The following is a 13,739-nucleotide window of genomic DNA, read 5'->3' on the forward strand; positions in this document are numbered from 1 at the left end:
TGATCTTCAAGTGGAACAACAAGAGTAATTGACACTGCCTTAAAAAAAACAGTTGGGTCATAAATAAACAAAATTGGGTAAAAAAATAGATTAACACTTTTTTTTTAGGTTACTGAGTTAAGTGAGTGGTTACTGAGTTGTGTCAAATGAATGAGGTGGGGGGGGGGGGGGGGGGGTTATCCAAAATAAAAATAGCAATTGTGGAATAATCATTAGTTTTGGTAGCTTGATCTTTTAACTCATTCACTCTCAGCAATTTTCACTGAAGCAACCCCCTTCACTCCCGGCTGTTTTACTGGATTTTGACTGATTTTGCAAGGCCCGCGGAATATTGTGTTCTATTGCTATAAAACCATGGATGATGGAACCTACCAAAAGAAAGATTAGAGTCTCTTCTTTCACCACTAAAAAAAATGGATATTTGTATCTGTTTCTGTTTTGCAGCAATTAGCATTAGAATATAGCTAAATTTCCTCATTATTCACAAATCTGTTGAAAACACTGGGGAAAAGAGCTTGTTGCAACTTGGCCTTGGTTGGTGTCTTATACTCTGCTGCCACCTGCTGGCTGTTTTTTGTAGTAACTACCAATGCTTTAAGCGACCTCTTCAGGTCAGAGGCAGCCTTCTGTATGCTCTATCATAAAAATAAAAATAAAATAAAAAACGTATACTTTTTGGGACCATGGCAATATTTAAAATAAAACGTTTTTATACGTTTTGGGGAGAAAATGAGCTAATAGCCAGTCAGCAGAGCAAAAACCTACATAAACAGCCAAAACTCCATAACGCCCTCTAACACATCTGGCACAAATGGCTACTTTCCTATTAGTCAAGGCTTTGGTTCCTTCTTATTGTGTCTTACTGAAAAAGCAAAAAAAAAATGTATCAAGAGACGCAAGTAGGTGAGTTGTTTTTTTTAAGAACATTTTAGTGGATAGCTGAGGGTAGGCTCCTCAGAAAAAAAAAAAAGTGCCATTAGGTGAATTTGTAAATATCAAACCAGTTAACAATCCAGTTAACACTAACTGAGCTTAAGTATCACAAGATTTGCTGGCATCAAGCAGGTAAAAGCACACATGATGATGATGGTTTTTACTTTCTTTTGCGGCACAACTTTACAAAATTTTTGGACTGAACGCCAAATGTTTACTAGCAAAGAAAAGTCATCGCGGCATCAAGTATGATACGCTTGATGTCTTCATGTCGAGTTCATCAGCAGGCTTGTCAAGTTTCCTACTTAACCACACTTACGATAAATATGAAAACAAAGCAGATGTGACTCTGACCATGACGCGATATGTTCAATCTGCTTATTCTCTCATGCGGCGCAGCGACCTCCCTCCCGTTCTCCGATGGAGGATAAAGTTTGATGGGCAGCAGTGAAAATAATTGGCTGTGTGTACTGCTCTCGCTGCATCCGAATGCGCATCTGTCTTTCCCGACAGCATGTGATAATATTGCCACATGGGAACCAAAGTGAACACGGGCGCGTTACAAAGCACTCTAAAAGTGTCTTCACTGACTTGTGATTTATCTCCACTGCTACCTTTCCTGAAATCAAATACTTACACAGCGTATTCTCCCTGATGCAGAAACCACTAAAACGATAATCAGCCTTCATTACAAATGACTGTATTTCCAAAAAAATGAATCTAGCAAGCCTTTTTTTTTTTATACTGTACTTTCCTCCCTCTCTCTCCCAGAAACACACAGGTTTGTGTGTTTTGAGTTTGAAGTAATGGGTGGGAGCCAATGTACATACATTGAGTAGATGCAAAAAAGGGGCGTTCTTAAAGCTCTTAAAGGCACGCTCAATCCTATTTTTTATATATATATTATTGTTGGAGAAGCAAGCATAGTCATTTTTATGTATTCGAATGTAACCCGTCATTAGGTCACATTGGTGGGAGGGGTGGCAGATGGCATAAATCAACACCAACGTTATATAAAGTTGAAGACAGTGTTCTGGCAGCGGCATCATTCACGTTTGAGTCTTTTTTTCTTTTTTTTTTACTTGGAAAAACTCACATGTTTGTGATATGTTCCCTTTCCATTACTTCCATTTTCCAACAGATACTGTTCGCTAAAGTCAAACGGTGCAGAAATATCCAACTCAAAGTCACAGCGCTGCAAACGTCCTTCAAATTGGTCAGAACAAATTCCAACAATGATGGAGCGTGAAGTTGTGTGCATGCTTATTTTGGTTATGACCTGGAGAGAATATTAGCTGACTGGAGAGAATTGTTTAGTTTGGAAGAAAATTCAAGAGAGATGTTTTTTAATTACGCTAGTGATTCTCCAAGTGTGGTATGGGTGCCTCTAGTGGTACACAAAATAATTACTGCCTAAGTAAAATTTATTTGCATTTAATCATGAGGAACTTTTTGTTAAAAACTAGGGGTGTCAGGCGATTACATTTTTGAATCGTAATTAATCGCATGACTTCAATAGTTAACTCAGGATTAATCGTAAATTTCATATCTGTTCTAAATGTACAATAAAATGTGCAATAAAATCCATCCATTCATCCATTTTCTTAACCGCTTAGTCCTCACAAGGGTCGCGGGGGTCGCTGGAGCCTATCCCAGCTGGCTTCGGGCAGTAGGTGGGGTACTTGGAGCCTGTACTGGAGGAATTCCATTCGCAACATAGCAGACACGTCCACGTGAAAATTTAGCAGTAATAAATTTAATAATAATGCATATATTATTATTGGTGCAATAAAATATTTTTTCAAATTTTTCATACTCTTGTTAAAATTTTAAAATAATAGAAATATGGCTGCATCTTTTAGTCATTGAATTTCATAACCATTCATACAATTTAGTTAAAAAATAAAAAGATGTACTGGACTGTAAAAAAACGAGTGTGATATTGAATTGCGTTGAGGTCATTTTTCTGCCACTAGATGGTACAATTGCATTTGTAAGACATTGGTGACAGCTCAGTGCATTTTTCTTTTCATATTAAGAGCTATCCAATCTTTAACGTGAAGTAACTTGTGAAATTCTGCACATTTTTTAAATTGCAAAATACAACTTGACCCCAGTCTCCACAAATATATGCATTATTATTACATTTATTACTGCTAAATTTTCACGTGGACGTGTCTGCTATGTTGCGAATGGAATTCCTCCAGTACAGGCTCCAAATAAGGGGCAGTCATTAATCGTGTGTTAAAAAAAAATAATTGTGGCATAAAGGAACTTTAAATTAACTCAAAATTAACACACACATTTTGACACCCTGATTAAAAACGTTTGAAAATCACTTAATTAGACAGTCACATAATGCATGCTCTCTTATTTGACTGTTATCACTTAATATTTAGAGAATATTGTGAATTCAGGGGTTCCTCGCTAACATTTTGAGGTTACAAATGACGCGCAATTATGAATTAGTTTGTGTAACAGCGTAAGAATACGTTGTCACGTGGCCATGACTGTACACTTACTGTTTTGAATTTGCTGTAAGTACAAGTTAGCGATAGACTATGGTGTGTTCCGACTTATGAACAAATTCAGTTACTCTAGTCTGAATCATAAAACAGAGGGCCCCATACCTTCCATATCTCATCCTTTTTCTCTCTCACATGTTTCATACAATGGAACCTCAAATTACATACCAGAGGTAGAATATTTTATAAACCGACCCCAAAAAAAATTGCTATTTAGTGCCACTCACAGTTTACAGGCAAACTAAATATAAAACAAAGAGCATCACAATTAATTATTGTGAATTTAAAACAACCACATAGCTTTGCCTTTCAGTCCGCTGGCTCAATGCTAATGCTAAATAGCATTTACGTTGCAGTGCTATAATCCTTTAAACAACGGAACAGAACACAAAGAACAGTACTCACTGTTACATATTGCTTATCCTCTGCAAAGAATGACTACTCTTATATACTCCCGCCCTGATGAGCTAAGAGGAGGTGAGTTGTCTAATTGAACCAAAAAAAAGAGCAGCATAATTTACAGCCATTCAATTAATGAAGTGTGACAAAAAATATCATTGCTGTATGTTCCTATAAAACACAATATATATATATATATATATATATATATATATATATATATATATATATATATATAATAAATGATTCTGTTTTCATTATATCGATAAATAAGCAGACACACTTTCTCCCTCACACACATGTAGATAAATACCTCAACCTCAAACCTCACACATACTGTAAGTGCGGACAGGACCACACACGCGGTACCGCACGCACTAAATGTTTTGCAATGCTATAAACATTTATTTAGGTTGAAAGGACGAATTTTGTGTGTGGTTTGCACGTATAAGTGTGTATATGAGAGTGACATGTTTTTGCGGAAATGGATGGAAAGTTACACTACACGTGTCATCAACGGGCAGTTCAAGAGCATAAGTCCACAAAACGTAACCACGTGACATAAAAAGAGTTCAACCAGCTACTGAGTACAACGCTACTTTGACTTAGGAGTTTTGTGTGTGTGTGTGTGTGTGTGTATTAAGATTGTTATATATTACAAATAGGGGTGTCAAAATGAGTGCATTAATTTTGAGTTAATTTAAAGTTCCCTTAACGCCACAAAAAATTTTGAACACGGTATTAATGACCACCCCTTGCTTGGAAAGCCTGTAGTGGGGGAATTCCAGTCGCAACGCAGCAGACACACGTCTACGTCAGTAATACATTTGACTGGGGTCAAGTTGTATTTTGCAATTTTAAAAATGTGCACTTCATGTTAAAGATTAGCTAGCTCTTAAAATGAAAAGAAAAATGCACTGAGTTGTCATCAAAGTCTAACAAATGCAATTATGCCATCTGGTGGCAGAAAAATGACCTCAACACAAATCAATATAAAACTTGTTTTTTACAGTACAGTACATATTTTTCATTTTTAACTAAATTGTATGAATTGTTATGAAATTCAATGACTAAAAATGCAGCCATATTTCTATTAGTTTAACATTTGTTTTCCACTTTTATATTAACAAGAGTATGAAAACAAAACCATATGTTATTGTACATTTTATTGGACATTTAGAAAATTTCCGATTAACTATTGAAGTCATACGATTAATTACGACTACAAATATTAATGGCTTGACACCCCTAATTACAAAAGTTAATTTTTTTAAATCCCCCGCCAGCTCCATGTTGTTGTCATGGAGGAGTGGAAGAGGATTCCACTGGCAACCTATAAACTCCATGCCCAAGAGACTTAATGCAGTGCTGGGATTCAATAATGGCGACTTCACAATTTTCACTTAGGTGTGTACTCACCTTTGTTGCCAAGGGGTTCTTGAGGGAACAATAAATTTACACTGTTATATAAGCTGTCCACTGGCTACTTTTCATTATGTCAAAGTGTCATTTCTTCAGTGTTGTCCCATGAAAAAAATATCATTAAACATCTGCAGAAATGTGAGATGCTGTATATGCGCAATTTAAGAGCACTAATGCAAGTCTTGTATGACGGCTCAGTAGTAAGATATTAAACGTGTCGATTTTGCTTCAACTCAGTTCCTTCAGCTGACTGTTTTTCAAATACATAAATAAAGGGCACTCACAGTTTGAAGGTGCCAGGGCAGCTGCCCAAATTTTCCCCTCTTTAAAACGCATCCACGATACTTCCAGGTTCTGACACAGGCCTGGCTCCGAAGTCTTCCCTGCGTGTGGAGGGAAAGAACCAATTAAAAAGAAGAAAAAAAAGACAATTTCAAGGTCTGGTAATGACGACCGTGTAGTCAGTCACGGCATCATATTGCACTTGTTTGCGTCAGTGACGCTAAACATTTTGCAGCTGTTTTTAAGAAGTGCCGTTGATCAAATCTGAAATCTGCCTTCCCCTATCTGCTAAAAAAAAAAGAAGACTTTTATCATACAAAAGGACGCTTGTGCAATTCTTAAGGTTGTTAAGCAAGCGAGAAGAAGGCCTTCAAAGTCATTAAAGACGTGTCATTTCAAATGAACAGACCTCTCGAAAGGAATGTCATTTAACACTAAATAAATGTGTGGAGCGCGGTGAGACATCTTTATCTTTGGATTTTATGTGCGCGTGTTAATCTCTGACATTTTAAATGGGCCTTTTTTTCGGTCTCCACGGCAGCGGTGTGGAGCCACATTAAACTGGCAGACGCAGACCGCAACATACAGAATATGTACAAAACACATACATGCAAATGTGTGAGGCCACATTTGGACGTGTTGGTAATGTCAAAACACACGCACACACACTAGTCACACTGTTGCCTCTGCTCTGCACTCTGCCTGGGTGGTCTGTGCTGAAAATGTTTATGATCTAAAGTGAGCTAATCCAACTGGCTTGTTTCGCTGAATTGAGAATGATTTACAGGATGCTGCAGCAGAGGAGGAGCCCCGAGGAAATCTTAAGGCTCCATTTCAAGTCATTCTGGGTCCAGACGCGCACACTTGTCTCTCACCCCCGTTTCTCATTGCAATGTGTTTTTGTATTTGCTGTCTGGTGCTTGGACAGCCGTCTTTAACTAACAAATTAGCTGCACTCTGACAGCAGGCACAAAGCTCTTTTTCCCCCCTCGTGGAAAAGGGAAATCTTCATCATGATATCAATCATGTCTTTCATGCACTTTGCGCTACTAATAGCACTGCCTGTTGAAAGCAGCTTTTCTTGAATCCAGCATTTGAAGCCCAAAGTTCCATCTATCCGTTTTCTATACCAATCCTATAGGGCTTGTCACAGGGAGCTAGCGCCTATCCTAGCTGACGAGTGGACGACACCCTGGATTGATTGCCATTCAATCACGGACACTTGCGAGACAAATGACCATCCCCTCTCACATCATTCAAATGTCAACCCACGGTTCTTGCACTGAAGTCAAGCGAGTGTACCACTACGCTATCAGTGATCCTGGTCCAAGGTTATAAAGGACCATTTGAGTCACGCCTTAAAGGCACAGTGTGTAATAAGTAGGGATGTAATGATAACGTCAATATTGTGATATTAAAACTGCCACAATATATCGTCGTCGTCATGACACGATATTAAAAGCAGCACATCTGTTAAAAAAGTCGGGTTGATTTCCATTTGTGCAGTTCTAGCATGCTCTGGTGGCTAGTTTTTTTACTGCAGTTTAATTTTCACAAGGCATGTTTTGGCCCTTCCATGTTTGAAATCCACGCTAATGGTCAGATGCTTGACGTAATATGCTTGTGAATAGAGTCAATAAGTGTAGAACTCAATGTGTGTTTGCAAGTAAGTGCCTCAATATATATATTATATTTATATATATTTTATATATTTTATATATAATATTTATAATATTTTGTAATATTTGTCATTGCTGTAATGTACAAAAGCACAATGTTGTGTGCGTGTGTTTTTTAGTATGAGCTCTTTTTTTCTTTTTCTTTTTTTACAATATTGTGACCTTTTTTTGTATCGCCAACCTCCCCACAATATCGTGATAATTATCGTATCGTGACATTCTTATCATGATAATATCGTATCGTGATGTTTGGATATCATTACATCCCGAGTAACAAGTGACCATTAGGTGTCGCTATAGCATAGAATGCAGCCGAAATGCATGTATTTAGAAGCACACACTACGGTGGCTAAGAGAGATCACACTTGGCAAGCCTATCACCTCGGCGAGCGACGGCGACTTGGAGCCGGTGTAAAGCCCGGCGAGCAACACCGAAAAACCGAGCGAGACGGATTTAGCTGGAGTAGCTAGCAAGAGCGGCTAGCAGGAGTTAGGCCATATACTGGAGTGGCTAACGAGAGCGGTTAGTGGGAGAAGCTAGGAAAAAATAAATAAATAAATAAGGTAGTCAAAGCTTGTGAGAGCTAGGCAGAAGGTGACAAGGAACGGGAGCCCAAACCACAGGACTCAGTAACGACCACCTGCAGTCCCCAGCTTTGGAAGGTAAACGGCGGTCGACCCATTGGGTCCGACACTCGATGCTTACTACGTTCGCAAAGCTGTCCTTTGAGCTAACCGTAGCAGGAAGATGGCGGCGAAACATGGCAGCCTCTAATAAGATGAGACTACAGCCATGTAAAATAATTTGTGATAACTAGACCTAAAAAAACAACTATATATATATATATATATATATATATATATATATATATATATATATATATATATATATATATATATATATATATATATGTGTGTGTGTTTATTCAATATTTTTTGCATACTCGCGATCACTGACTGTACCTTTAAGTATGTTAATACCAAAAATAGAACAGTTATGTTAAAGTTCAGCACTGAATCAATTACTTAAATGGTCTAGTTAGTTGCGTATACTCTTGATTTAGGGTTGTACCAACAGTTTAATGAAACATGGGACAAAATGGAGAAATTGTCACTCACAATTTAAGTATGTTAACCATAACAGTGTGAGTCAGAGTGAGTTATATATATTTATGATAGATTACGCCAGTTTGAAAGTGATAATTGTCCCTTAAAGGAAAGATATACTTCCTGGTTGAGCCGCTAGCCATGCAAGCTAACAAAATGGCTCTCAAAGTAACCTGTGTATTTTCCACAAGCACATTTTTGAGGGGGGAAAAACACTTATGGCAACTTGTGCCCCCAACCACTTAGTTGTGTCATTTAATTACCTTTGCATCTCGGTCCAAACGAGCTAAATGAGCGCTAACGAGTGACACTATGGAGAAACTGCACTTTTAATTCATTATGGTGCATTGTGGGACTTGTAGTAAGAACGTTGTATCGCTGGACAATTATATCATTGTTTCATATAAATTGCATATGACTTTACAATACACCCCCCCCCTATAATTTTATTTATGTATTCTGGCATTGGTGGAGTCTAGTTTATGGGTACCTCATTCCTCCCTTTCGAGCTGCGACGGGCAGTCAGTCAAGCTCATCTCCTGGCCAGAGCAAACACAACCAAAAGCCGCATTCCCCGAGCTCAATTTGCTGTTACGTCTCTCTCAGCTCTGTGAAATGGGAGTTGTCAAGCTTGAAGTCAGGACTCAGGAGGAGTTGTTGGGTGGCTTGTGGCTGCTAATCTCTTCCCACCACTTTGTATTACTGTGAATAAAAATAGGGGGAAAGAAAGTAAAGATTGAGAGCGGGTGGGAGGGGGGGGGGGGGGGTGTGCGGCATTCCATAACGGTGAAGTAACAAAGTAAATCAGAAAAACATTCATACATATCGTATTTGTTTACATTTTTATTAATAATAATGATAATAATAATAATATTACAAGATTCGATTTAATTGTCTCAAATAGTTTTAATTATTTTAAGTTATTAATCAATTACATTTCCATTAACACAAAAACTAAAGGATTTTGTTTAAATTTAACAAAATACTGTATTACACCACTGTACAATACAGTACTGTACATTTATAATTTTGTAACGTGTTTTCTTATCTTCCGGACCTACTTTGTCCTCGGGATTGTTTCCCAGTCGGACATGCTACGGTTACCCACCCTCACAGCAACATTCAGCACAAGTTGTTAATTTCGCCTCATTGCAACCATACACCAGTCGGTTAAACTCTCTCCGTTGTTGGTTTTATCAAAGGAGTTTTTAAGGTCGTTCGCTGTCGAATCCCAACTTTTCGTCACCCGTCGACCAAGCAGCAGTTTTGTAGATTTACAGTATGCTACGTGCTAACTGTTAGCCGGGTGCTAACAACTCTTTGACAGCAGCCCATTCACTTTACATGTGTCGACCGGCAAGAGCTCAGTCGGGATTCAGGAGTCGCTGAGAGGTAAACTTTTATAGACATTTCGTGGCATTCAACTGTTTTGTCTTGTTGACACGTTAATGTGCTCAGCATACCCAAATGTACTGCCCTTTCACACGTTTCGTCATTCGCCTGACACTTATATTTGCTTCTCTTGTGTAATATTCATCTCATCATATGATAGCGTTATATACATATGTATTTGAAATACCTTATTGTCACTGTTGTGCCGACTCCCTCCGCTCTAAAGAGTCTCAAAGGCTTAATTTTATGACTATGATGATTTGTTGAGATGCTAGATAGTATATATAGGGCAGTACAGTATGTGGTTAACACGTCTATCTTCCAGTCCATGTCCTGGGTGGTTGTTGTGCTATTTTTCTGTAGTAGTGATAGCAAAAATGAATGTTATGTGATTTAACTGAGTTGGTGTCTGTTGCAGTCATCCCTAGCAGACGTCATGGAGCTGCAGGCGGTGATGATGGCAGCTGGCGGGGGCTCACGGATGACCGACCTGACGTACAACACCCCAAAAGCGATGCTTCCAGTTGGCAACAGGCCCCTGATATGGTACCCTCTCAGCCTGCTGGAGAGGGTTGGCTTTGACGGTGAGAAGCAGGTCGTTACGTTGTATGCTTGCTTCATTTGCTTGTGTTGCTATGCTTTATTTTATTTTATTTTTAATCTCTGAGGATGTTCAATTTAATTTGCATCCGTCTCGTTCAATGCAATGAGATAAAACAAAAAATTATAAAAGATAGGTATTTTATACATTCATCCCTTTATTTTTGCCAGATATCTCAATAATGATCCGATAACGACATTATTAATAATAATAATACAATTAATTTGGAATGCACTTTACATTTCAAAAGAAATCTCAAAGTGCTTACAATGGGTTCAGTGAAAAGTAGGCATTTGTTTAAAAAGGAAAACAAAATATCACTCCAAAAGGATGTTTAAAGTGCATTGTTTTTTTTAAATTATGACTTGCTGAAAGTCATCAACATTAGCACAAGTGGCAATAAAAACAAAATTATACTTGCACTGTATTGCAACTGTGCTTTAGTACTACAACAGGTATTTGCCGTCTTTGAATAATTTTTATGCAACGTAACCATTGCAGTTTAAAACAACAACAACTGGGAACTAAAAAGAAAAACTAATATTTGAACAATATATTCACAATTAATTGATGGATACACTTTATCCGCGAGAAATAGGGATCAGGAAAAGTATGCATTACATATTTTTTTATAGTAATAATATTGCAACAGAGATATAGACGCTTCACAATGCATTATTCACGTACTCACACATTCACACTGTGGTGGCGGTAAACTGGGGCAGACTGATGAAAGCGGGGCTGCCAGCGTGCGCCTACGGCCCCTCTGACCACCACCAAACATTCGCACCATCCATACGCCAGTGTGAGTGACACTGGAGGGCAATGTGTGTGAAGTGTCTTGCCCAAGGACACAACTGCACATGATTTGGGGAGTGCGGGAATTGAATAACCAACCTTCCAGTTACTGGACAACTGGCTCTACCCTTGAGCCACGGCCGCCTAAGTAATCAGCTGTTCATCAGTATTTTTTTTTTTTTTGGTATTTTATTTTTATGCCAAAAATCGGTATCGTGTCGGCATCAGAAAATCCATATCAGTCAAGCCCTGGTAGGCAACAAGTGAGAAAAGCACTGTATAATACACACGTGCTATATTATCGCCTGCACTACATTCAACAGGAAATATAGACCGTCAATGAAAGCAAGTAATTGTGTAAAAGTAAGTGTATGCATGAAATACTGTAATGGGGAAAAAAGTCATTCCACCGGAGGTGGGCATTTTACATATTTTTGACTAGGGATAGACCGATAATCGGCCTAACCGATAATCTTCGCCGATATTCAGCATTTTATGAATAGCGACATTGTTCTCTTTTTTTGTTTTGATGGCCGATATATTAAAAACAGTTATTTTTGCTCCGAGGGGCGCTTTTCGCCTCAGTCTACTCTGAGTCAGTGGTTGATGACTCCCTGCAGCATTGGCCCGCCAAAAGACCCATCTGATTGGTTGCTTGTGCAGTGCTAACAGCCAATAAGCATCAGTTAGCGACTATGTAGCTAACCTAATAGCCGTTTTTTAAAGCGGCTATTTCTGAGTTATTCCGGGGTTAGCTAAGAGTTAGCTCGCAAATTGTCAGCTCGCAAATTAGCGGCTTTTTGTGAGTTAGCGTGCGGTTAACCGTTAGCTCGCGAATTAGCGCTGTTAGCCCGCAAGCTAACCGTTAGCTCGTGAATTAGCGGCTAACCTAATAGCCGTTTTTTTAGCAGCTATTTGGGAGTTATACCGGGGTTAGCTGGTGGGTGAATGATTATACCGCAAGCTAACAGTTAGCCCGCTAATTAGAGGCTATTTGGGAGTTAGCGTGCGGAAGCCACATTATAGTTGGTGCAAAAGCTGAGAGCAAACAAAAAACCTTTAACATGTTGCAAATCACAAAAGCTGTTTAATAAACATGCCCTTGAAGGAATTTAAGCAGTCAAGTGCTGGAGTTTTTATCATTATTTTATTATTATTTTTAAATTGACACCAACACTTCTTTTTTTTTCTGCAAATGTATATCGGCTTCAAATATCGGTTATCGGCCTCCCTAAGTACCGATAATCGGTATCGGACTTGAAAAAAGCATATCGGCCCATCTCCATTTTTGACTGTTTCGTTGCCGTCTCGTCTCTGTCATTTTCAGTCTGCCATTTTTTTTTTCAAGCGAACCAACCTGTAATCACTGGTCCACCGTTTGATTTGGCCCACGCTTCTGTCGTCACTTTGTCACCGCTATTTTAGGACCGACCGACAAAGGGGCATTCTGTCAGTATTGACGGACCGTCCGTCAGTCCGTCAATGGCGTCAGTCGTCCTTTTAGTTGAAAAAAAAAAAAGGACTGATACTCTCCTTAGTCGACTTTGCGTTCACATGAAACACACATCAGCCGTTTATTAGTCCACTTTTTTTTGTTTAAGTTTCACACCATTCATCATTCGTCAGAAAAACGGGGGTCCTTCGGTGACTGATCGACGGACAGTCCATCACTCCCGACGGACTGCCCACCTTTGCATTCCACCCAAATTACATTAGCAATTGTAAGCACACTATTGGTAACAATACACTAATGCTGCCATATAAGTATTATAAAACATGTAAACATATATTTAGTTCTAGAAATTGCATCTCAATGGACATATAAGAGGATTTAAATGAATGCAGTTCACTTTGAAAAAAATGTTTTGTCAGCTATGCATGCTGTTAACTCCCTGATAAAACGGCCACTAGTGGGCACCAGTGGCTGGTAACGGCAACTCTTTTTAGATTACTCGATACCTTGAAATAAGGCCGGCATCAGCCTGGTACTGACCTGGTTTCTATACTACTTCTTATATAAATTGTTAGCAAGTAAATTGTCTCTGTCACGTCTGTTTCACCCCATGCTGTTTAGTACTTGGATTACTGATTACTGGCGTATCACGCTGCTTGTTTCATGGTATGGGGTTTACTATTATGTTCCTTTTCTGGCTATTTTTTCACCAGCATGTCAGCACTTCATCAGCCATTGTCAGGTGCTTGCACCCTGATTCCACTTAGACTGCAGCGTTTTGGCAACTTGTCCTGCGACATACGGTCGGGTCCAGCAACACTTGGCTTATAAAGGGATTTGTTGCAGTGTGCTGTTCTTGCCAGTAAACAGGGCTGCTCATTGTAAAATAAAATAAAAAGCCTGTTGCTCCTCACTGCCCTTAATAAAACTACATTTCAAATATAATCACCATGTGTGGCCAGCACTTTTTTTTGACTGTGTGCAGCCAGCGAGCCAAAGGCCTGCAATTTACTTTTACTAGGCTGACGCAGCGCGTGAGCAAATGCATTACACAAACTATTTTATACCGATAAGGCAGCAATTCTTATACGCATTAAATATGTCTGCTCTTGTTATTATCTCTTTGTTGGTCAAAATGTGTCGTCATC

General features: G+C 38.8%; 1 protein-coding gene and 1 long non-coding RNA gene across 3 annotated transcripts in view; one reads left to right on the top strand and one right to left on the bottom strand.

Annotated features, from left to right (window-relative positions):
* LOC147180476 (uncharacterized) overlaps positions 1–5,837 on the bottom strand; it is a 54,688-nt gene extending 48,851 nt beyond the window's left edge. Inside the window, exon 1 of the long non-coding RNA XR_015094493.1 lies at positions 5,564–5,837. This is a non-coding gene — a long non-coding RNA (uncharacterized LOC147180476). The remainder of the gene's footprint in view (positions 1–5,563) is intronic.
* A 3,602-nt stretch (positions 5,838–9,439) lies between these two features.
* The window catches only part of eif2b3 (eukaryotic translation initiation factor 2B, subunit 3 gamma), a 59,049-nt gene continuing 54,749 nt past the window's right edge, over positions 9,440–13,739 (top strand). For both annotated transcript variants that reach the window (XR_015094656.1, XM_086074381.1), the window contains exons 1-2: positions 9,440–9,739; positions 10,158–10,323. Coding sequence is in view for 1 of the 2 variants with exons in the window: in XM_086074381.1 (XP_085930507.1) it covers positions 10,176–10,323 (148 nt within the window). In the remaining variant the exon portion in view is untranslated. The remainder of the gene's footprint in view (positions 9,740–10,157; positions 10,324–13,739) is intronic.

Source organism: Leptonotus elevatus, chromosome 1 (genome assembly GCF_054856555.1).
Source record: "Leptonotus elevatus isolate MCC_2025b chromosome 1, RoL_Lele_1.0, whole genome shotgun sequence".
Classification (NCBI taxonomy): Eukaryota; Metazoa; Chordata; class Actinopteri; order Syngnathiformes; family Syngnathidae; genus Leptonotus; species Leptonotus elevatus.